Raw genomic sequence first — 22,826 nt, forward strand, 5'->3', positions numbered from 1 at the left:
ATAAAAAATGCTTTGCTAGAGACTAAATAGGGATGTCAGAGATTAACAATTTAAGTGAACAAATACAACAGCCCATGTATATTATTTTCATACAGCTAAAATCACAGATAATATGTATGGATAGAAGTAGATGAGAATGAAGAAAAACGACATAAGTTGGTCTACTAATATTAAAACCAGAAAAAAAAAAACCATTACAAGATAGTAAATCTACAGATCAGTATCTCAGATGCAAAAATCCTCACCAAAATATCAGTAAATCAAATCCAACAATGTATAAAAAGAATTATATACTGTGACAAAGTGGGATTTATTCCAGGTACAGGAGGCTGGTTCAACATTAGAAAAGTATTTTTTTTTAATTAATGTAATCCATCACATGAAAACAGGCTAAAGGAAAAATCCTATGATACATAAATTGATGCAGAACACACCTCTGACAAAATCCAACATCCACTCATGACTAAAAACTCAACAAATTAGGGGCACCTGGGTGGCTCAGTTGGTTAAGTGTCTGCCTTCAGTGCAGATCATGATCCCAGGGTTCTGGGATTTAGCCCCATGTCTGGGGCCCTGCTCAACAGGGGAGTCTGCTTCTCCTTCTCCCTCTTCCCCTACTTGTGCTCTCTCTCTCTCGAATAAATAAATAAAATATTAAAAAAAAAACTCAACAAACTAGGAAGAGAAAGGAACTTCATCAGCTTGATAAAGGACATATACAACAAATCTACAGCTGACATCAAACTTAATGGTAAGAAAATGGATGCTTTCCCCAATAAGATCAGGAACAAGGCTATGATATCCTCTCTCATCGCTCCTATTCAACATCATATTGGAAATCCTAGCTACTGTAATAAAATAAAAAAGGAAATAAAAGGTATAAAGATTGGGAAGGAAAAAAATTAAATTGTCCTTGTTCACAAATGACATGATTTACTATGTGGAAAATCCCAAAGAATCAGCAATAGAAAATGGAAATAATAAACAATTACAGCAAGGTCACAGGATACCTAGTTAATCTAAAGTCATTTGCTTTACTATATACCAGCTGTAACTGGAATTTGAAATTAACAACCCAATACCATTCATAAAACCAAAAAAATTCCATGGCTAAGTATAAATCTAACAAAATATGTACAAAATATATATGCCGAAAATTCTGACAGAAGGAATCAAAGAAGAGGTAACTAAATGGAAATATATTACATGTTCTTAGGTTGGAAGACTCAATATTGGTAAGATATCCATTCTTTCCAAGTTGGTTCACAGATTTAATGCAATCGCAATCCAAATCTCAGAAAACTATCTTGTGGATATGAACAAATTTCTCTAACATTTGTATAAAAAGGCAGAAGACCTAGAATAGCCAACACAATACTGAAGAACCAAGTTGAAGGTCTGACCCTACCTGATGTCAAGACTTAAAATAAAGCTGGGGCGCCCGGGTGGCTCAGTCGGTTAAGCATCCGACTCTTGGTTTCTGCTCAGGTCATGATCTCGGGGCAATGAGACAGAGCCCAGGGTTGGGCTCTGCGCTTAGTGCAGATTCTGCTTGAGATTCTCTCTCCTTTTTCCTCTCCCTGCCCTTCCCACTTGTGCGCTCTCTCTCTCTCAAATAAATAAATCTTAGAAAAAAAAAGACTTACAATAAAGTTACAATAATCAAGATAGGGTGATACTGGCCAAAGAACAGACAAGCAGAACAGTGTAACAGAACAGAGAGCCCAGAAACAGACCCACATAAATATGGCCGACTGACCTTTGACAAAGGAGCAAAGACAGTTCAACAGAGAAAGGACAGTCTTTACAACAAATGATGCTGTAACAACTGAACACCCAAATGCAAAAAAGTCTAAATCTAGACACAGACCTTACAACTTTCTAAAAAATTAGCTCAAAATGCACCATAAACCTAAATGTAAAATGCAAGACTATAAAACTTCTAGATGATAACACAGGAGAAAATCTAGGTGACCTTGGGTTTTGCGATGAGGTTTTAGACACAATGCCAGAAGCACAATCCATGAAAGAAATAACTGACAAGCTGGACTTCATTAAAATTAAAAACTGCTCTGTGAACCACACTGTTAGAATAAAAAGTGAAGCCACTGACTGGAGAAAATTGCAACACATGCATTGGATAAAGGACTGGTATTCAAGAATAGAAAGACTCTTAAAAAATTCCACAGTAAAAAAACAAACAGCCCAATTAAAAACTGGGCAAAGTATCTGAGCAAACACCTCACCAAAGAAGAGGTACAGGTGGTAAATAAGCATATGAAAAGATGCTCAACATCATTTGTTAGAGAATGGAAAAGAAAAAACAATGAGATAGCACTACCCAACTATTAGAATGGCTGAAATCCAAAAACCTGAATATTAAATGCTGGCCAGGATGTGGAACAGAAGGAACTCTCATTCATTGATAATAGAATGTAAAATGGAATGGACACTCTGTGGAAGATGGTTTGAGAGTTTCTGACTAAGCTAAACATAGTGTTACCATATAAAACAGTACTCATGTTCATAGGTATTTATCCAGTTTGTCTGAAAACTCAGATCACACAAAAACCCAAAGGCCTGCATGCAAATATTCCTAACAATTTTATTCATAATTACCCCAAACTGGAAGTAACCAAGATATGCTTTAGTAGGTGATAAACAAATGATGATATATGGAATACTATTCATCAATCAAAGGAAATAATCAAGCCACAAACACACAAAATGAAGAAACCTTAAATGCATACTACTAAGTGAAAGATGTCAGTCTGAAAATGCTACCTACATACATTCCAAATATATTCTGTAAAAGGCAAAACTATTGAGACAGGAAAAAGATCAGTGGTGGCCGTGAGTGTGGGAGGTTTGGAGGCAGGATGAATAGATGAAGTGCGGGGGACTTTCGGGGTGAACTATTCTAATTCTGTACTGGTGGATATGTGACATTATGCACTTACCAAAACTCAGAACTTTACAACACAAAGAGTGAGCCTTAACGGATGGAAACTAAAAGAAAATCATTGAGATTAAGGGATCCCAGGAAGGAACAGAAATAGGACAAGAGAATCTAAATGTATTACAAATCTAAGAAGCAAACTGCCTGAAAGTGGTTGGGAGGAGAAAGATGCTGACCTCAGTAACCTTTAGGGTCTATAAGGATGAAGGCCAAGAGAAATCTGCCACAAGCATTGTATTCTACCTGATAAAGCTGTTTTACATGAGACTACAGGTTAACAATTTTTTTTTTAAAGATTTTTTTATTTATTTATGTGAGAGACAGTCAGAGAGAGAGGGAACACAGCAGGGGAGTGGGAGAGGAAGAAGCAGGGTCCCAGTGGAGGAGCCCGATGTGGGTCTCAATCCCAGAACGCCGGTATCACGCCCTGAGCCGAAGGCAAACGCTTAACGACTGCGCTACCCAGGCGCTCCAGGTTAACAATTCTAACACTGATACACATGTCTACTGTAAATGGATGGAGGTTTCTCACTATTGGAGTGGGAATTTACAGAAAAGCAAGATCAGATCCACGGGGTAACAGATTAGAATTGGAGACTGGAGTCTCCACTATATTAAGCTAAACTGTTTAGCTTAGTAGAGACAAGATGGTTACATACAAAAATATTCATAGGTCTGTATATATCAAAGATATGTTCATAAAATAAGAGTTAGTACGCACATATTATTTTTTCACTGTCAGACGAGAAGGCCTGAAGAAATGACACCCTAGTAGCAACAAGCACACCTGGATATGTGAAAGAATTAATAAGCAGAGTTATTTCTCAGAAGTTCCTCCACTGCAAGGATTTAGATGATAACAGGAAAAAATATAACAGAGCTTACCACTAGCTACACAGAAGAAAAAACATCTTAAAGGCTGGGGAAGAATGGCAAGGTTTATGGACAAGAGAGCTGTGCAGTAGGGCACCAAAGGCACTCTGTAGAAATGGCATCAATATTAATAGGCCAAGTGCCTCACTTAGGCTTCAAAAACACTGTTAAGACTCAAAGGAACAGACAAAGGGGGAGTCATGAGCCAAGGACCAGAGGCAGCATTTATTTGCTGGGGAGACTTAACCATGGGTTCAAAGACAGTAATAGGAAAGGTCTTCAGGGACTTTAAGAAAACAGAACCTGCACTGTCCTCCCAAGACGTCCAGAAGGACCTCTCCCAGACCACGCCTGTTCACACAAAAATCTACAATTAGACAATTAGTGTCCTGCATTTTTTTAAAATGGCAGTCCATGGAAGCCCCTAAAGAAAATCATTTTAAGCACGTGATTAAAAGTCTGCATTATTTTAAAAGAACTTATTCCTGCAATTGTTTTGCCTTTTGTTAACAGTTTCACGAAACACTGCACTGAAGTTCAGATTCATTTTATTTTATTTTTTAAGTTTCATTTATTTATTTGAGAGAGAGAGAGAAAGCCCAAGCACGTGTGGGGATAGGGACAGACGGTGAGACAAAATCTCCAGCCAACTCCCCGCTGAGCGTGGAGCCGAGGCAGGACTGGCTCTCAGGACCCCAAGATCATTACCTGAGCTGAAATCAAAAGTTAGACACTTAACTGGACACTTAACTGACTGAGCCATCCAGGCAACCCACTGGGATTCATTTTAAAAAAAACACAAAGATGTGCTAAACCACTATGATATCAAAATCTACCTAATTTCTTAAAAAAGAAAACTCAAAACTCATTTGAAAATTTGAAATAATACGGTGTATAAGAAATAAAGAAAATAAATGAATTTAAGTTGGAAAATACAAATAGCAATACTCATGGCTAACAGAAATCACGCAGCCTTGTATAAGTGATTTAAAAATCAAATGTGGGGTGCCTGGGTGGCTCAGTCGTTAAGCATCTGCCTTCGGCTCAGGGCGTGATCCTGGCGTTCTGGGATTGAGCCCCGCATCAGGCTCCTCGCCTGGGAACCTGCTTCTTCCTCTCCCACTCCCCTGCTTTGTGTTCCCTCTCTCTCTGGCTGTCTCTCTATCAAAGAATAAATAAAATCTTTAAATTAATTAATTAATTAATTAAAAAAATAAAAATCAAATGTAACCAATTCCTAATTTGTTGGCAGACAATCAGTACACTAAAGATGGCCACCAACTTAACACACTTCCTGGCTCATAGCTATATTATATGGTAGATATAATGACAATCTACCTGGAAGACTCCAGCCCTGTTTCTAGTTATGTCTAAAAGTACGTGAACTTAAAATACTTTAAGGACCAATTCTGAGAAAATATATGGTGATTGGACATGTAGTTCCCACCAAAGAACATTCCACTCTCCTCTAATCAGAATCCTCTAAACATCCAGGAAAAGGAAAACCACTCCATAACCATGTACTTCTATTCACTGACACAACACTCAGGTAGCTCTTCTGGGTGGTGAGAGAATGGTACTTAACACAAGGTCTGCTTTTAATGAGTCCTTGTTCCCCTGGCAAAATCCCCCCCCCGCCAAGAAGACAACTGTAGCCTTGAACTAGCTGGGGACATTACCTGATGGGCTTAGCTACTAAAAGGCATTGTAATCACCACCACCAAGAAATATTTTGTCTTTCTAGGTTACTTTTATGGGGCTGACTCTGATAGTAACAGAAACTGTGGGCACTCTGATTTGATATCCTGCTAGATGTCAACATTTTACAACCCATCTTACATTACAGGGGACAAATTTATTGATCCTAGCCTTCAAAATATCCAATTATCTTAGTAAGGTATTATAAATTAAATAATGCTAACTCTGTAACAAGACTGTACCAAAATTATTAGTCTATGCAGGCTTATTCTGATATGATTATTTCCAATCACCACCTATATTTCAATTCAAAGACAATTACATTTAAATGATGCTAATAAAAGAAAGTGCACGTAAAAGTTATATTATTTTCTTTTACGGTATTTTAAGCAACACTTTCTCTACTCATAAAGAAAACATATAAAAGTTAATTTTACTAAGTAATATAAATTACTTAATTTTTATAGCCTTAAGATTAGGAAGAATTCCTATGATGTTCCTATTCACACAATTCTCTCAAGTTGCTACACAGTACTTTACGGAGGGTAAACCTCTAAATGCCTCAATTTCATCAGAATCCCTGAGTTGATGAAGATTAGCTGGTCATCGGAGAGGAATAAACTATACCAACTGCCTCAATTTCTGTTGATAAACTCAATAAACAACAACTCAGTAGCATCTAACTTAAAAATTTTAATCAGCTCCTATTGACTATGTCCATGACACTGATACCATGACAACCTCTACGCACTTCCAAACTGGGAGAAAGAACCAAATTAAACAAAATTTTAAGATAAAATAAGCTAACTACAGTACATTCATATGAGGAACTATTATATAATAAATAAAAACTATTTTTACCAAGAATTTTTAATAACATTATAAACATTTCTCCAAGTTCAGTGAAGATAACATAAAGTGGCATGTATGATTCCAACCACATGAAAAATTTCTCTGTGTGTGTATAGCACATACACACAAACGTATAAAGATGTGAAAAAACATGAAGTCCTGTCAGTACAAGGTTCATGGATTATATTCTTTTCTCCATTTATTTTTAATAAAAATGCATTAATGTATAATTAAGAGTTTTAAAAACCGAGGTTGAAGAATTACTAGTATGTGTTAAAAAAAACCCAGTGGTATCTGATATTTGATATCAGGCCAAAAAAGGCCAAAAAAATGACTGCATTGGGGCACCTGCGTGGCACAGTCGTTAAGCGTCTGCTTTTGGCTCAGGGCGTGATCCCAGTGTTCTGGGATCGAGCCCCACGTCAGGGTCCTCCATTAGGAGCCTGGTTCTTCCTCTCCCACTCCCCCTGCCTGTGTTCCCTCTCTCACTGGCTTTCTCTGTCAAATAAATAAATAAAATCTTTATAAAAAAAAAGAAGACTGCATGTTCTTTTTTCATTTACTTTTTATTTAAATTCAATTTAGTTAACATATAGTGTATTATTAATTTCAAGGGTAGAATTTAGTGATTCATCAGTTGCATATAACACCCAGTGTTCATTCCATCAAGTGCCCTCCTTAATGCCCATCACCCAGTCACCCCATCTCCCCACCTTCCTTCCCTCTAGCAACCCTTAGTTTGTTCCCTAGAGTTAAGCCTCTCTTAAGGTTTAAGTGCAGTTCTAGGCTTGATTTTCTATTGACTAAGTTATTTTACAATTTGGTTGGGGCAGAGGTTAACTTACAGCTTTCTGTCCAGTGGAACAAGTAACCCAAAAACTTACAGTTTAATGCCCTGTAACTCAGTAATCAGTTGTTTTTATCTAACTTAGAAATCTCATCTCAAACTCTTATTAAATTGTGTGTGTGTGTCTATCTCAGTATCTATATTTTCACAAATGTTCCTTGCAGCAGTTTTAATGTGTTACTGGTTCTTGCACTAATTAATGAGTCAAATAAAATTTGACATGTGTTCATGCTCTGTTTGTATGATTATCATGCTATTACCTTTCTGAAAATGTAGTTTAACAGTTTTGGAGGTGACCTACTCAGAAGCTCAAATGAACAGTTAATGGAGCTAAGAAACTCGCCAAGTGCCCTCCCAGTCTGTGAAGCCTAACCTGTCTTTTCTTGACTCTCAAAGACATTCCCACAGAGCAACAGAGCTCCAACTGTGCTGTGTTTCTCTGTCTTTTTCTCTCTCTCCACTAAGTTTGTGCTTTTGATTTTGTTTCTGGTTCTCCTACGACCAGTAAGTTATCCCCTTAGTGGCAGCGACAGTTAGATTTGGCTTACGGTCTGCTGGATGAATGATATAGATCCATTCTCCGTTGAATGAGAGGAGACAGAGACTCTGGTTTATTAGGGGTTTTTTTGTCTGTATATTTGTGAGTTCAATCAATTAAGGCGAACAGCTCTCTGAGACCTGAACCAATGAGTTTCCGTGTTTACTTGTGACCTGTAGCTCAAGTTGCAGAACTGGAGCTCGGAGCTCTAAGCGTCTGTGAATTTGTGATTCAGAAGAGTCTTTATTTCTTATTGTATGTGCAACATTTTTCTACCTTCGGAGGGCATTAGTGAATCATACTATCACATCTCCTTATCAGAGGAGCTCTGTAAAATTGATTTATAGACATAGGTAAACATTTATATAAATCAAATATTCTCTAAATTCATAGAAAATAAACTCCTTACAGAAACTGCTAGCTCAGAAACATTTTTAAAATAAATCAGGGGAGCCTGGGTGGCAGCGCTGTTAAGCGTCTGCCTACGGCTCAGGGCGTGACTCAGGGCGTGATCCCAGCATTGTGGGATCGAGCCCCACGTCAGGCTCCTCCGCTATGAGCCTGCTTCTTCCTTTCCCACTCCCCCTGCTTGTGTTCCCTCTCTCACTGTCTCTATCTCTGTCAAATAAATAAATAAATAAATCTTTAAAAAATTAATAAAATAAATCAAAATTTGGTTTAAGAAAGAAAAAAGTGGGGGAGGGGCCTGGATGGCTCAGTTAAGCGTCTGCATTCAGCTTAGATCATGATCTCAGGGTCCTGGGATGGAGCCCTGAGTCTGACTCCCTGCTCAGCAGGGAGCCTGCTTCTCCCTCTCCCTCTGCTTCCCCCTCCCCCTGCTCATTTTCTCTCTCTCTCAAATAAATCTTAAAAAAGAAAAAATATATAAAAAAAGGCATGTCTTTTCTCACATTTATGAGTATTAGGTATAATATATGAATAGATTTTTAAAATAATGAGTTTGTTTTCTAAAGAAGAGTTTAAATTTCTTTTTTTTTTTTTTTTTTTTTTTTTAAAGTTTTTTTTTATTNGATTTTATTTATTTATTTGACAGAGAGAGAGACAGCTAGCGAGAGAGGGAACACAAGTAGGGGGAGTGGGAGAGGAAGAAGCAGGCTCATAGCAGAGGAGCCTGATGTGGGGCTCGAACCCATAACGCCGGGATCACGCCCTGAGCCGAAGGCAGACGCCCAACCGCTGTGCCACCCAGGCGCCCCAAGAGTTTAAATTTCTAAAACCACTCACTGGTTTATTAATCAAAAAAGTTAACATTCTTACATAATGCTCATGATTTTGAAACATGTAGTTTGTGTTCGACTGAATTAAATTATAATTCTGACATTTAAAAATCTTTTTAAATTGTGGTAAAATACATATAACATTTACCATTTTCAGCATTTTTGAATGTACATTCACATGTGCAACCACTGCCACTATCCACCCACAGAACTTTTTCATCATCCCAAACTGAAACTCTGTGTTCGCTAAACTACTAACTCCCCACCTCCACCCTTCCCAGCCCTGGGAACCTCTGTCCTACTTTCTGTCTCTATGAATTTGCCTACTCAAGCTACGTCAGGTAAGTGTAATCACACAGTATTTGCCTTTTTGTGACTGGCTTATTTCACTTAGCATAATGGACTCAAGGTCCATCCATGTCAGAGCCTGTGTCAGAGTCTCCCTCCTTCTTAAGGCTGAATAATATTACATGGTATGCACAGACCACCTTCTGTTTCTCTCTTCATTTGTTCACAGACACTTGGGTTGCTTCTACCTTTTGGCTATTGTGAACAATGCCTCTATGAACACTGGTTTACAATATCTGAGCCCCTATTTTCAATTTTTTTGTGAATACACCTAGAAGAGAAACTGCTGGATCATACGGCAAATCAATTAATTTTTTAAGGAACTGCCACTCGTTTCCCATAGAGGCTGCATCATTTTACCTGCGTACGAGGAATTCACAAGGGTTCCAATTTCTCCAAATCCTTGCCAACATTTATTGTTTGCTGTATTTTTGACTGTAGCCATTCTAATGGGTGTAAAAGTGGTATCTTATTGCGGGTTTGATTTGCAGTTCCCTAATGACTAGTAGTGTTGACCAACCGACAAACATTTTTATATATTATGTTTTACCGTGGCTTAAACATAACTTCTAAGATTCTTAAATAATTTTAAAATGTGCATTAATATAAATCAACAAATGTAATGAACCTTTGGATAACTAGATTCTAAGTAAGAATGAACACTAAAACAATGAGCGTAATATTTATAAATTTGTCCTACTTATTTATATATGCTCTAGAATAACTATATCTTTGGGTCATGTCAATAAACACATTCATCTTTGCTACTTTGAGAAGGTGTAAAAGGGATGCATAAGAAATTTGTGATGTTTGTATTTATGCACTTTCCCAGTCTACTAAGATGCTTATATAATCAGGCAATTCTCAATGACCTACCTCCCAGTTTTGAGAACCCAAAGCTATTACTTTATTAAAAGATATAATTCGGATGTACCATATTAATGGCAAAAATAAGAGAGAAATACATTTGGGTACACAGGGTAACAGGATAACACTTGTTTTTATAGAAGAGAATGAGGAGAATTGTTGCAAGTGTCAGCTTGCTTCAGAACATAAAAAAAGCACAGTGAAAGACAAAACTGGAGGGACTACAGCAAGTAGTTAAGTTGAGGGAAGTGTATTCTATTTGCCTATTTATATTGCCTGAGTCTGAAAAGAAGCTACAGTTGACCTTTGAAGAACATGGGGGTTGGGGCACCAACACCCCCCATCCAGCACAGTTGAAAAAATTGCTTCAGAACATAAAAAAAGCACAGTGAAAGACAAAACTGGAGGGACTACAGCAAGTAGTTAAGTTGAGGGAAGTGTATTCTATTTGCCTATTTATATTGCCTGAGTCTGAAAAGAAGCTACAGTTGACCTTTGAAGAACATGGGGGTTGGGGCACCAACACCCCCCATCCAGCACAGTTGAAAATTCACAAATAACCTTTGACTCCCAAAAACTTAACTACGAACAGCCTGCTATTGACAGGAAACGTAACTGATGACAGAAACAATTATTTTGTGTAATATGTATTATATACTGTGTTCTTCCAATAAAGCTCGAGAAAATATTAAATCATAAGAGAAAATACATTTATAATACTATACTATAAAAAATCCATGTATTAGTGGATCCACAGTTCAAACCTGTGTGGTTCAAGTGTCAACTGTACAAAATATGTTAAAATGTTGGCTAAGTTCACTCAGTTTGAGGGAGCTCTTCATTTGAGACCCCCTCACTCACTTTAAAAATGAAAAAGGAGGGTTGGGGTGATAAAAGGGCTTGTCCAAGGTCACAAGAACCCATTTAGAGGAATGACAAGGACCCAAACCTGGACTTCTCAACTTTGGGTTTGGTGTTTTCCTCACTGGACACTGCTTCTGTGGTGCCCCATGTCAGAACACAACACAATACAGTAACATGTTCTATTTAACGTAATGACTTAACATATTTCAGCAACTTACTAAACCAAAGGATGAATCAAGAAATGTATTTCTCAATGACATAATTCTTAGGAAATGAAATGCTGCTTCAAAGCAAGCAAAAAGGTCTACCCTAATATTTATAATTTAAAACTAGAAGTACTGTGATGACAAAAATTTGAACTTTACAGAGCTTAAATCACTGAGGAATGATTTACAGTAAATGTGTTTAGTAAGTGTGACAGAAATAAGAAAGGAACTTATTTTTGCATTTCTATTGCAGAACAAATACGTAAAAATTAAGATATTAATCCGTTAACTGTTTACTTTGACATTTCCTTATATTTTTAAATCCTAAATACCCAATGGAAAGACTTTTAGTGGGGCACCACAAAACCCTTAAAAGGAAAAGTAGCAGAACCCCAAACTTCACAATTCCACAAACTAGTCNGGGTAATCAGAGGGGGGAATGAAACATGAGAGACTATGGACTGTGAGAGGCAAACTGAGGACTTCAGAGGGGAGGGGGTGGGGGAAGGGGATAGCCTGGTGATGGGTAGTAGGGAGGGCACGTATTGCATGGTGCACTGGGTGTTATACGCAACTAATGAAGCATCAAACTTTACATCGGAATCTGGGGATGTACTGTATGGTGATTAACACAATATAATAAAATTAAATTAAAAAAAAAAAATAGTAAAAAAAAAAAATAAATAAAAGTATCTTAATCAAACTTACTTAATGTCAGTTCAATTTGAGACTTGCTTTTCTAGTCTTTCTTAACAGAGGGGAAAAGCATCCCCCCAGTGACAACCCAACCTGATATTTTTATTTAGAACTGAATGAGTACAAACACCAAACAAGAATGACATCTCCATGGAAACTAATCCACCCCAGGATATTTACCATTCAAACACTTTCTGAAGCATTCATGCACGTTTAATGGGTAATGAAAATCATCAAGGCAGATGACCCTAATTTTGAAAACAGTTGAAAGATCCTGGGAGTAATGATGAAAACCACTACTTGCTATAAGAAAGACTGATCTGGCAAAAAGGTATCTAGAATGGACTTCGATTTTAAGATGGCTAACCTAATCTAAGCCCCATGCCAGAAAAATCTTCAACAAGGAAATTTACAGCATTCTTCTTTTAGGTCTGGTTTTCTATTCTAGTATGTTTTCTCTTATTCTCAGAATAAATTTTGACATTTTTATCATAGGAGATTGGTTTCCAGAAAAAGACTTCCAGTTTATACAATTTCACTATAAAACATAAGGTTTCATATAACATTGGCTCAACTCTCGTGTGATATCCAGAAGCAAACTGGAAGTAAATTCATGTATTCAACCCACACTTACTGAGTGCCTGTGTGAGCCCAGGGAATACTGTTCTGACTGCCACATAGAAGACGTTGAAGCCCTAGTTACTGAAGTAAATAGAGGGCAAAAAGCAATGTCTTCAGTTCAACTGATTCTTTGTCAGCGGCCTCAGGAGCAGTCCTGCCCCCAGCCACAGCTGCCCAACAGCCTTCAGACCTAACCGAATGGGAGAGCAATCAAGTGATAATCCCAATGAGTTGGGGGATCTGGCTCCAGAATTCTAACTGGTATCTCTGCCCAACACTACTCAGCCTGATGCTATGGTATATGGGACTCAGCCTGAAAACTACATGACTCTTCCCCAACCCACGAAACTAGAAAAACAGCACCCCTCACTTGTATCTCCCTTTGCCCAGTGGATCACGCCACAGCCTAGCTTTCCTTTTCTAATCATTCAGTTCCAATAGTAGCCTAACAACCATTCTCTGAGATCTAGCCCCCATTCAGATACCTCTGTCTGCTCTGGTCCTGGCTCTCTACACACAGCTGGTGCTCCCAGGCCCCGGACCAGACAGCAGTTGAAAGAAAGCTCCTCCGGGTCACTCAGCTGAACCCTCTTCCTAGCCTTCTCTCCACGGCTCTCCAGTTCAGGCCAGCTCTTTGTCTATCAGACCCTCAGCAACCTCCTTGTTTGGTAAAATTGTTTTAACTCCCCTCCCAAGTTTAACAGCTCAATCTTCTCCACTTCACCCCTCCACCACTACCTCTACAAGCTCCCTTCAATCCTATAGGACCTAGTTAGGGTAACAGTCACTCCCTCTTCCAAATTCTGGCCACTGGAGATACCCTGACATCTACCAGAGCCACCCCACACAATGATACTTCATTTGGTTGCAGACTGAAGAGATGGTTAGGTTTTTATGATCCTTTTTTTTCCTGCTGCTACCTGCAGCTTGCAATCAATGTACATACACACACCCAAATATCCACATTATTTCACTTTATCACAGAGCTCCAAGTAAGAAGTAGCTCTCAACTTCAAAAAAAGCTTGGAAAGATGGTTTTACAAGCTATCAAAAAATACTAATGGCTAACACTTAAAATCAGAGTATTAACTACATAGCTAATATTTAAACACTCCTCAAAACACATCTATTTCAATATATAATACTATCTTGGGGAATACTAAAACTGCGAACACTACAGCACAACTAGGGATGCACTTAGGAAGCTAGGTATTAAGCTGAATCAGATCTTTTCTACAACATTTTAGAAAATTAAAGGATGAAGAAATGATATATGCCTTTTCTCCCCCAGCTTTATTTACACATAATAAAATTCACCCATTTTAAGGGTAAATTCTGTGATTTTTAGCAAATTTATAAAATTGTGGAATCATCACCACAATCCAATTTGGGATCATCTCTATCACCCCCAAAATTCCTATAAGCCCCCTTTGTACTTAATCCTCCACCCCTACCTCTAATTCCAGTGATCTGCTTTCTCTCTTAATTTCCCTTTTTGGGTAATTCATTTAAATTGAAACACAATATGTAGCCCCCTGTGTCTGGCTTCTTTCACATAATGTTTTCAAGGTTCACTCATGTTGTAACCTGTATCATAATTGGTGCCCGTTTACTGCTGAATAGTATTCCACTGTATGGATGGACATTTATCCACTCACCAGTTGACAAACATTTGAATTGTCCAGCTTCTGGCCATTATGAATAATGCTACTATGAACATTCACATCCAAGTCTTTGGATATCTGTTTTCATTTTGCTTGGGTATATTCCTGTATTTTTGGGTCATATAGTAACCCTATTTTTAATATTTTGAGGAAATGCAAAGTCATGGCTATATCATTTTAACAATTCCCACAATGTATAAGGTTGCCAATTTCTCCATATCTTGCCAACACCTGCTACTGTCTTTTGATTATAGCCATTCTAGTGGGTTTGTGGTGGTATCTCATTGTGGTTTTAATCTGCATTTTCCTAATGGATGGTAAGCATCTTTTCATGCACTTATTAACTATTTCTATGTTTTCTCTGGTGAAATATATAATCAAATCTTTTGCCTATTTTTTGACTACGTGTCTGTCTTATTATTATTGAGCTACGAGTTCTTTCTGTTATTGAGTCTAACAATTCCATTGTGATCAGAGATGATTTCAATCCTTTTCAATTACTGAGATCTGTGTAATGGTACAGCATCTGATCTGTCTTACTGAATGCTCCCCGTGTACTTGAAAAAATATGTAGTTTATCATTGTTGGGTACAGTGTTCAATAGAGGTCAACGAAGTAAAACTGTGTGATAGTATTGTTCACGTCTTCTATAGTCCTTCTAGTTTTCTAATTATTCTGTCAACTATTGAGAAACTTGTCCTAAAGTCTCTAAGTATGACTATGGATTGGACTCTTTCTTCTTTCAGTTCCACTGGTTTTTGCCCCATGTATTCCTGGGCTCTATTATCGTCTCACATTTTGGATTATTGTGTCTTTATATGATGAACCAACCATTTTATCTCTATGAAACGTCCCTCTTCCTTTCAGATACCAGCCTTTGCCCTGAAGTCTACCTTGTCAGATATGAATATAGCCATTCCAACTTTCTTACGATTAGCATTTGCAGTTTGCCTTATTCTGGCCTTTTACTTTTAAAGGACCCATGTCTGCACAGTTAAGGTAGAACTTGTTGTTGTTTTTTTAAATCTAATCTGACAATCTCTGACTTTTAATTGGAGTGTTTGTAGGTACTGTCCAATGGGATAGCCAGTGGCCACGTGTGGCTGCATAAGTTAACTAAAATTTTAAAAACTTAAAATTCAGGTCCTAAAAAGCTCAGTACCTACGTATGACCACTAGCTACATATGGGCTTGGGACAGTGTAGACATAGAACATGTCCATATAGCAGACTCCTGGTTCAGATCATTTATATCTAATGTAATCAACAGGGTTGGACATCTAGCTATTTGGACATCTTGCTATTTGCTTTTTATTTGTCTCATTTGTTCTTTGTTCACCTTTCCTTCTTTTTCTGCCTTTCATGAAACTAAAAACATGTTATCATGGCAATTATCTTCACTATTGGCTTAACAACTGTATCTCTTTGCTTTTAAGGCTGCTCTAGGACAACGGTTTCAACAGAAAGCCAATTTACCCCTTCGGGGCATTTGGCAAAGTCTGGAGACATTTTGTTTCAACTCAGGGGGAGGGTGCTACTGGCATCCACTGGATAGAAGCCAGAGATGTTGCTAAACATCACACCGTGCACAGGACAGCCCATACAGAAGATTTACCTGATCCAAAATGTCAATAGTGCCAACCTGAGAAATCTTGCCCTTGGGTTTACAAAATACATCTTGAACTTACTACTTCCTGCAGTGCACGAATCTTATAGCATTACCAGGGTGGAGGGGGATGGGTGAAACAGGTGACAGGCACCTGTCGTGATGAGCAGCAGCGGGTGATGTGTGCAACTGCTGAACCACTATATTATACACCTGAAACTAACATGACACTATGTGTTAACTAATTAGAATTAAAATTAAATTATTATTATTCCATTTTCTCCTTTCTATCTTGTTATTGTTGTCGCATACCAACAGCTGTGATGTTGAGCTCAACCAATGTACCTCTCTGGGCTCAACTTTCTTTAGAACAAAACTGGGAATATCTACCTCACAGACACTCTGTGAGAATTAAAACGACATAAGCAAAGAGCTTAGCCTAGTACCCTCCACTACATCGGTGCTAACATCTCGATACGTTATTATAGTATCGTTGAATGAAGAAGACTGTAATTGATTTGAAATGAAAGAATAGAAGGACATACCTGAACAGAAACCTAAGCCACCTACATTCACACATGGTGAAATGTCTTACACACACCTCTCCTGTGGCTCTCCGCCTCCGAAATGCCGACAAGACTGCACCCTACTGGACTGGCTGGCAAAGTCGGATTCCGAAGAGAATTTCAAGAATCTTTTAGCCTCTGATATATAATCCCCTTTATTTACCTACATTTAATTGAAGACATCTGTAGGTGGTGCCACACAAAGTGTAATTCAGCTTAGAAATGTCAATAAAAACGTCTGTAAGGGAGCGGTCCGACGTAAACCTAGCAGGGCAGTGCACATCAGCAGCCACAGAGCCACGTGAAATTAGGAATAGAATGGAAATATGTTGCCTGACTTGACGAGGTGATAAAAGCTCTTTTCCCATAAAGCTTAATGAGCTCTATTAGTCTTCAGCTTACAGGAATGTAAAAGGGTCAGCCCCACAGAGGGAAGTAACTGACTCTCCACACATGGCTCCATTCAAATGACAGCAGATCAAATTACTGATGTAATTACTATAACCTGACAATTTCGTTAGATTCATGTGGCAGTTAACTGTTTAGGACTTACAACAAAGGGACATGGTTCATTCATACCAGTTTTGTGGACAAAGTGAAGTTTAAAGTATCCTTCATTTTCAACTGCAAGTCGCATGTATTTTACAGCCTCTACAGAATTATTTTTCTTTTAATCAAAATTAGGGAAGGTGTTTGGGTATTTACCATATGTGTAATTTTCCTTCTCCAGCTAAAACACAAGCTCAATGGCAAAATTAAACATTTGGGACTCCTAACACTCTCCTGCTTTGGCTTGGCTTCGGCTCGCAGGCTCTGTGAGGTGGCGGAGGAACAGAACCCTGAGCTCAGTGCTGTTGGAAATGTGGGGGTAGCAGCCATTAACTATGGCATCAGGCAGCCCCTGCAAAATTCCAGACTAGAAAAATTTCAACAGAAAGCCCTCAAAGTATTTCCCAAATACTTCAAGCAAAGAAAAGCACATTGGTCATCTCTAATTTTGATGTTTTTTTCCCCTTCCCCATGTCCATAAGCTCAGTACGAAAAGAGATATTTAACCAAGGTAAAACACAACTCCAGGTCATTAAGTAGAAAAAGCAGATCGGACAGAAAATGACAGAAACTATCACTAAAATTTATTCGTACCTTCCCTCTACTTTTCACCAAAGATTAAAGCTTCTGCACATAGATTCTCAATATTTAGCCAGATGTAACTAAAAAAATATTTGTTTGGCACGACTAGCTGTACAGTTGGTAAACTCCAAGCCCTATCGATACCTGAGAGCATCCAAAGATGAAAAAAGACAAAGAGCCTGATCTTAAGTAGCTAAAACCTTGCCAGGAAAACTGTTAACCATATTGAAACATAAATACTAGGCCTTGTGTGTTTTTAGCTGACTGCTGCCAAATTATGGGTAAAAGCTTGTTACTTGCAGCCTCAGCCCCACCTACCTTACTCATTCATTCATGCATCCATTCAACAAATATTTATCCAGTGCCTCCATTGTACTACTTACTATACTAAAATCAGAAACATTCAGGAAGCAAGAAAAACGGGGTCCTCTTTCATTGGGCTTACATTTGAGAAAAGTCTATTAGTGAGGTCTATTTAGAAGGATCTTTGCCATTGTGTAGTAACATTGCCCCAGTAGTGCAGGGGACATCAAGCTCCAATCTCCTTATTCATTCCATGTTCAGGTAAGCCAAACCTAAATGACTTCTGCTCAAAACCATTCTTCCTGGTTACTCCTCGAAGCTCTTGCTGAAATCAGAGTTCAGCCTTAAAGCTTCTGGGCATTCTCTTCACCTAAGCTGTTGGAATTTCTCCCCATGCACCTTTTTCATCCAAGACTAGATATTGTTTGCACATCAATCAGAGACTTGCCTGATGTACTTACCAAACACTGACTACAAAAGCCACCACTAAAAACCTACCAAGGAATCTCTTCTCCCCATTGTGGCTCCTTCATGAAGGAGCAAAGGGTAAAACAATTTAACATCTTGTGTATCTCCTTCTTAACTAATTTCTGTATGCTTATTTTTAAATTGAGATCTGCATGTATAATTTTGCATCCTACTTCTATCACTGTTTTGTTCAACAACACATACTCATGTACATGTATATGCATAATCCCCATTTTAATGGCTGTACAATGTTCCATCCATATATAATACAGCTGTCTTGTACCATTAATTATTTGACCTTCTCCTACTGCTGGACATTTGGACTGTTTATAAATTTTTTGCCATTATAAATACTGTAATATACATTTATGCAAAGTTTTGTCCTCATTTTTATTTCTCTGGCAGTAATTCCCAGACTAGAATTACACAGGCACACAACCCACAGGCATGAATTTATACAGGGTCTTTAACATAGATGACCAAACTGATTTCTCTAAAGGGTAAGTTTAAAAACATCCCATCCTATCTTCCTAAGCATTCATTAAAAAAAAAAAAAGATATCTAAATAGGTAAGCAAGTATTCATCACTGTTCTTTTAAACTACACTTCTTTGATTACTTACAAGGTTAAGCTCTTAAAACATTTATATTTCATGACACTATCTCATAAAATCCAACCAAAAATTATGGGAAAGAAAATAGTACATTTTAAAATTGATTCCAGGAGATCATTAAGTATAATAACCTTGTTATCACACTTTCCCCAAACTGCCTTTTAACTATATATGTTTTCATGAACAAAATTAAGGATTTTTAACAGAAGCAAATCTTATTTTTCCATCCTTTCCTTTGTGATACTTCCCATTCAGCAATGCTTAAAAAATGTTTCATCATCAGCTAAAGAGTAAATTGTATAATTTATACTGTCTTCAAATTTCTTATGATTTGTTTTTTTAATTGTTTTTGCACTAAACTTTATTTAAAACTCTATGTGACAGGCATTGCGCTCAGTGTTTGCCACACACTATTTCATTTCGTTTTAATAACCATAAAGTATTACCATTTCCATCTTTAGATTAACCAAAAGATGAAATGACTTGCTCATGGGCCAACCAAGCCTCTGACATGTCAAAGCCCAGAGTCTGCCCAAATATAGCTTTGTTTCCCCCTTGATTCTGGATATTTAGAAAAAGTAACCAAATCTGCATGGTACTCTCTGGCCTCATCGGTTTCCCCTGGCAATCATCAAACTGGTCTCTAAGAGTATTCAATGTGCCAGGCTGGGCTACACCCACAATGTTTCAGTAATTTCATGAGCACAGTGTTACAGATATAGAAAAGGGAACAACTGCCTCTATGTGGAGAGGTGCAGGATGACCAGGCAGTGGACAAAGCATGTAGGCTCCGCCAGAAAAGGGATAGGATTTGAACAAGTTGGGAATGGGGGGAGGGAACATAAAGTGAAATAAAAAGAAGCAAAAGGAAGGACAAGGGAAAGGCAAAGAAGAGTGTCTTACTGTGTGGGGCTGCAGTACAGCCCAAGAGGAAAATACAAAATATGACTAAGGTTTGAGTAGCACTTTACTTATTGCACTCACTTGAATGCATGACCCGGGGATTAACACCTGAGTCTGAGCCACCCAAGTGCCCCTGATCAGCACTTTAAAGACGCTGCCAAGTCCACTACTTCACTGGAGAGGTAGGAACTGTCATGTGCATTTTAAAGATAAGAAAACCCAGGCTCAGGGAAGTTGTGACTTGCCCAGTGTGGCCAGGAAGGGAAGGCATGCTCTGAAACCACGCTTTGGTTCTGAGCGCAAGCATCTCTCTACACATTCCGCTGCCTCCTCTTTCCTCCTCCTTCCTCAAAGCCTCAGCCATCTTGTGTCAACTCACAGGTCAGCTGCTTTCCTAAATATCTCTATCTCACAATGGAGACTGGAGTCTCAGCTCTACACTGCAGGACACTGCAGGACCATTGTGAGGACTCAAGTGGAAGTGAATCAAGCACTGAGAGAGGGGGAGAGAGGGAGAGAGGAGGGAGTGGAGAGGGAGACAGAGGAAGGGAGCATGCCTGTGTTTAAGAAAAACTCGGGGCACCTGGGTGGCTCAGTCGTTAAGCATCTGCCTTTGGCTCATGTCATGATCCCAGGGTCCTGGGATGGAGTCCCGCATCAGGCTTCCTGCTCAGGGGGAAGCCTGCTTCTCCCTCTCCCACTCCCCCTGCTTGTGTTCCCTCTCTCGCTGTGTCTCTCTGTCAAATAAATAAAATCTTAAAAGAAAAGAAAGAGAAGAGAAGAGAAGAAAAGAGAAGAGAAGAGAAAAGAGAAGAGAAGAAAGAAAGAAAGAATGAAAGAAAGAAAAAGAAAGAAAGAAAAGAAAGAAAAGCTCAGTAACAGGTAAATCCATTGCTCTTCCCTTATCAACTCAGGGGTTTGAAAAAGTGCTCTCACACCAACAGAAACCTGTCTGACAGCAGCCCCCTCCCCCACGACTCCTTCAGCTCTTGGTCAACAGTTATGAAGGAAGCATATACAATAAGGCTCTTTACAATGCAAGACAGATTTCCGGGGAATTCCGTTTACTTAAAAAAAAGAAAAAGTCCTTAAAAAGAAGGAATGACCTGTTATGAAGGTGAGCAGTTCTGTAACTTTTAGGAATTCTTATTCTAAAAAAAGTCTGTATTCGTCTCATTACCATTACTGAAGAGTAGGTGTTAAAACAAAATGACCACTCTAAATTACCAAATAAATGCCTAACAAAACGTGCCAATAGTGATGTTCGGTTAGTGATCCTAGTATGAAGGTCAGGGGGCAAACTCTTACCTCCAGAGGTGAGCTGCAAAGGAACCTTGTGAACTGCAGAGTCACATTGATTATCAGGATCAGTTTCATCCAATAAATGGGCAGCAAAAGACAACAAAAAAGGAAAAATTATTATTACATATCTTTTCAATAACAGCATCTAAAGTAAACTTTAAAGTCTATAAAATTAACATTTTTGATACATTGTGTAGTTCATCCACAGAGTATAGAAAAATTCAATCTAGCCCATAGTTGGTATCCAGCTGTTTGAATTAGTTTAAATAAAATCTGTATAAAATCTATGTAAAAATGAATTCAAGCAAAATAAATTAGTCTTAAAAGCTTTCGTTTTTTTTAAGGTTTGATCTTACAGCCCCTACACAGTATAACATCCTCCAAGGAAGGAATCAGCAATTTGCCTGACAATGAATGCAACAGGCTAAATTAAATAAAGGCCAAGAGAAGGAAAAAAGAGAAACCAAAGGGGAACCAAGAAAAGAAATAAAAAGTCAAGACCAGGCGAGGAGGCTGGGTGAGCAAGAGTGAAAGAAGAGGAGTCACCCCCACACCAGTGCCTGGCCGCAGTGTTCACCTTGTTCTGTCTTCTCTTTCTCAGCACACATGCATCCTTATTCTCTCTACCACCTCTTTCTTTGACACATGCCGGGGCTTACAGAATTTCATTTGAAACTAAGTGTTATATATGCCGTTTCTCAGCATTTAAATAAAGAAACATAAATTCTGGCAGGGTAGGGAGGAGCCAGGAACAAATGACAAAGCAAACTGCAGGTTAGCTCTGAAACAAGGACTGTTACATAACTCCATATATATATTCATGGTGATAATTCATGTTTTTTAGATGTTATTTATAAAATCAACATTTCAAATCCTTTGAGAGTTGCTGTAATAGTAAAATACCCAAGTAAAATCTCGATCTTTCTAAATGCAAAATAACTGCAATAAAATGCAATAGCAGGCCTGCTTCCAAGAGCTCTTGAACTTCCTCTCCACAACAAAGCTAGCTAGTACTCACAGGGAATACAAATAATTTGATTCCCTTTTACAGATACACATTGAAATATTTCTCAATGAAATTACATGATGTCTGGGATTTCCTTCAAGATCACTGGGAGGTCAGGAGGGAACTACTGTAGGATAGTGTGTAGATAAAACAAGACTGGTCATTGCATTAAACTGGTGAGGACAGGAGAAAAACACATGCAGATTCATTATATGGCTCTTTCTACTTTGTGAATATTTCCAGTTTTCTATAATAAAGTTTTAAAAAGTATATCAGTCACTTCCTCCCTACAAAACTAAAGCAAATACATTCATAAAATGTTACTAGTGCATACCAAAGCCATGTAATTAACTATTATCATTTAGGCCTTAGTTACTTAAATAACCTTTTTCTTAATTTAAATGCCAATATGCAATTCGATTATACTAACTGTTAAGAGAACTTTCTGAAAGTGCAAGCTATACCAAAACTTTAAGTTTTCATAATGCTGATCTGTAACAAATTAATTCTTTCGAAATTTAAAGTGCAATCTTGTGATCTTGGATTATTTTCATAGTAGCCCAACACAAGACTATCCCTACACTTTCTCCCGGGAGTAAAAAGTAAGCACTGAAAGACTAGCCAGTTTTGACAGTGGAGAAAAATGAGGTATGGTGAA

At 38.1% G+C, this 22,826-nt stretch overlaps 1 protein-coding gene across 12 annotated transcripts in view; it reads right to left on the reverse strand.

Annotated features, from left to right (window-relative positions):
• Positions 1-22,826, reverse strand: part of ATE1 (arginyltransferase 1) — a 163,814-nt gene that overhangs the window by 92,635 nt on the left and 48,353 nt on the right. For all 12 annotated transcript variants that reach the window (XM_034663369.1, XM_019805147.2, XM_019805146.2 and 9 more), the window contains one exon: positions 21,169-21,201. In XM_034663369.1, coding sequence (XP_034519260.1) covers positions 21,169-21,201 — 33 coding nt within the window. The remainder of the gene's footprint in view (positions 1-21,168; positions 21,202-22,826) is intronic.

This window comes from Ailuropoda melanoleuca, chromosome 6, assembly GCF_002007445.2.
Source record: "Ailuropoda melanoleuca isolate Jingjing chromosome 6, ASM200744v2, whole genome shotgun sequence".
Classification (NCBI taxonomy): domain Eukaryota; kingdom Metazoa; phylum Chordata; class Mammalia; order Carnivora; family Ursidae; genus Ailuropoda; species Ailuropoda melanoleuca.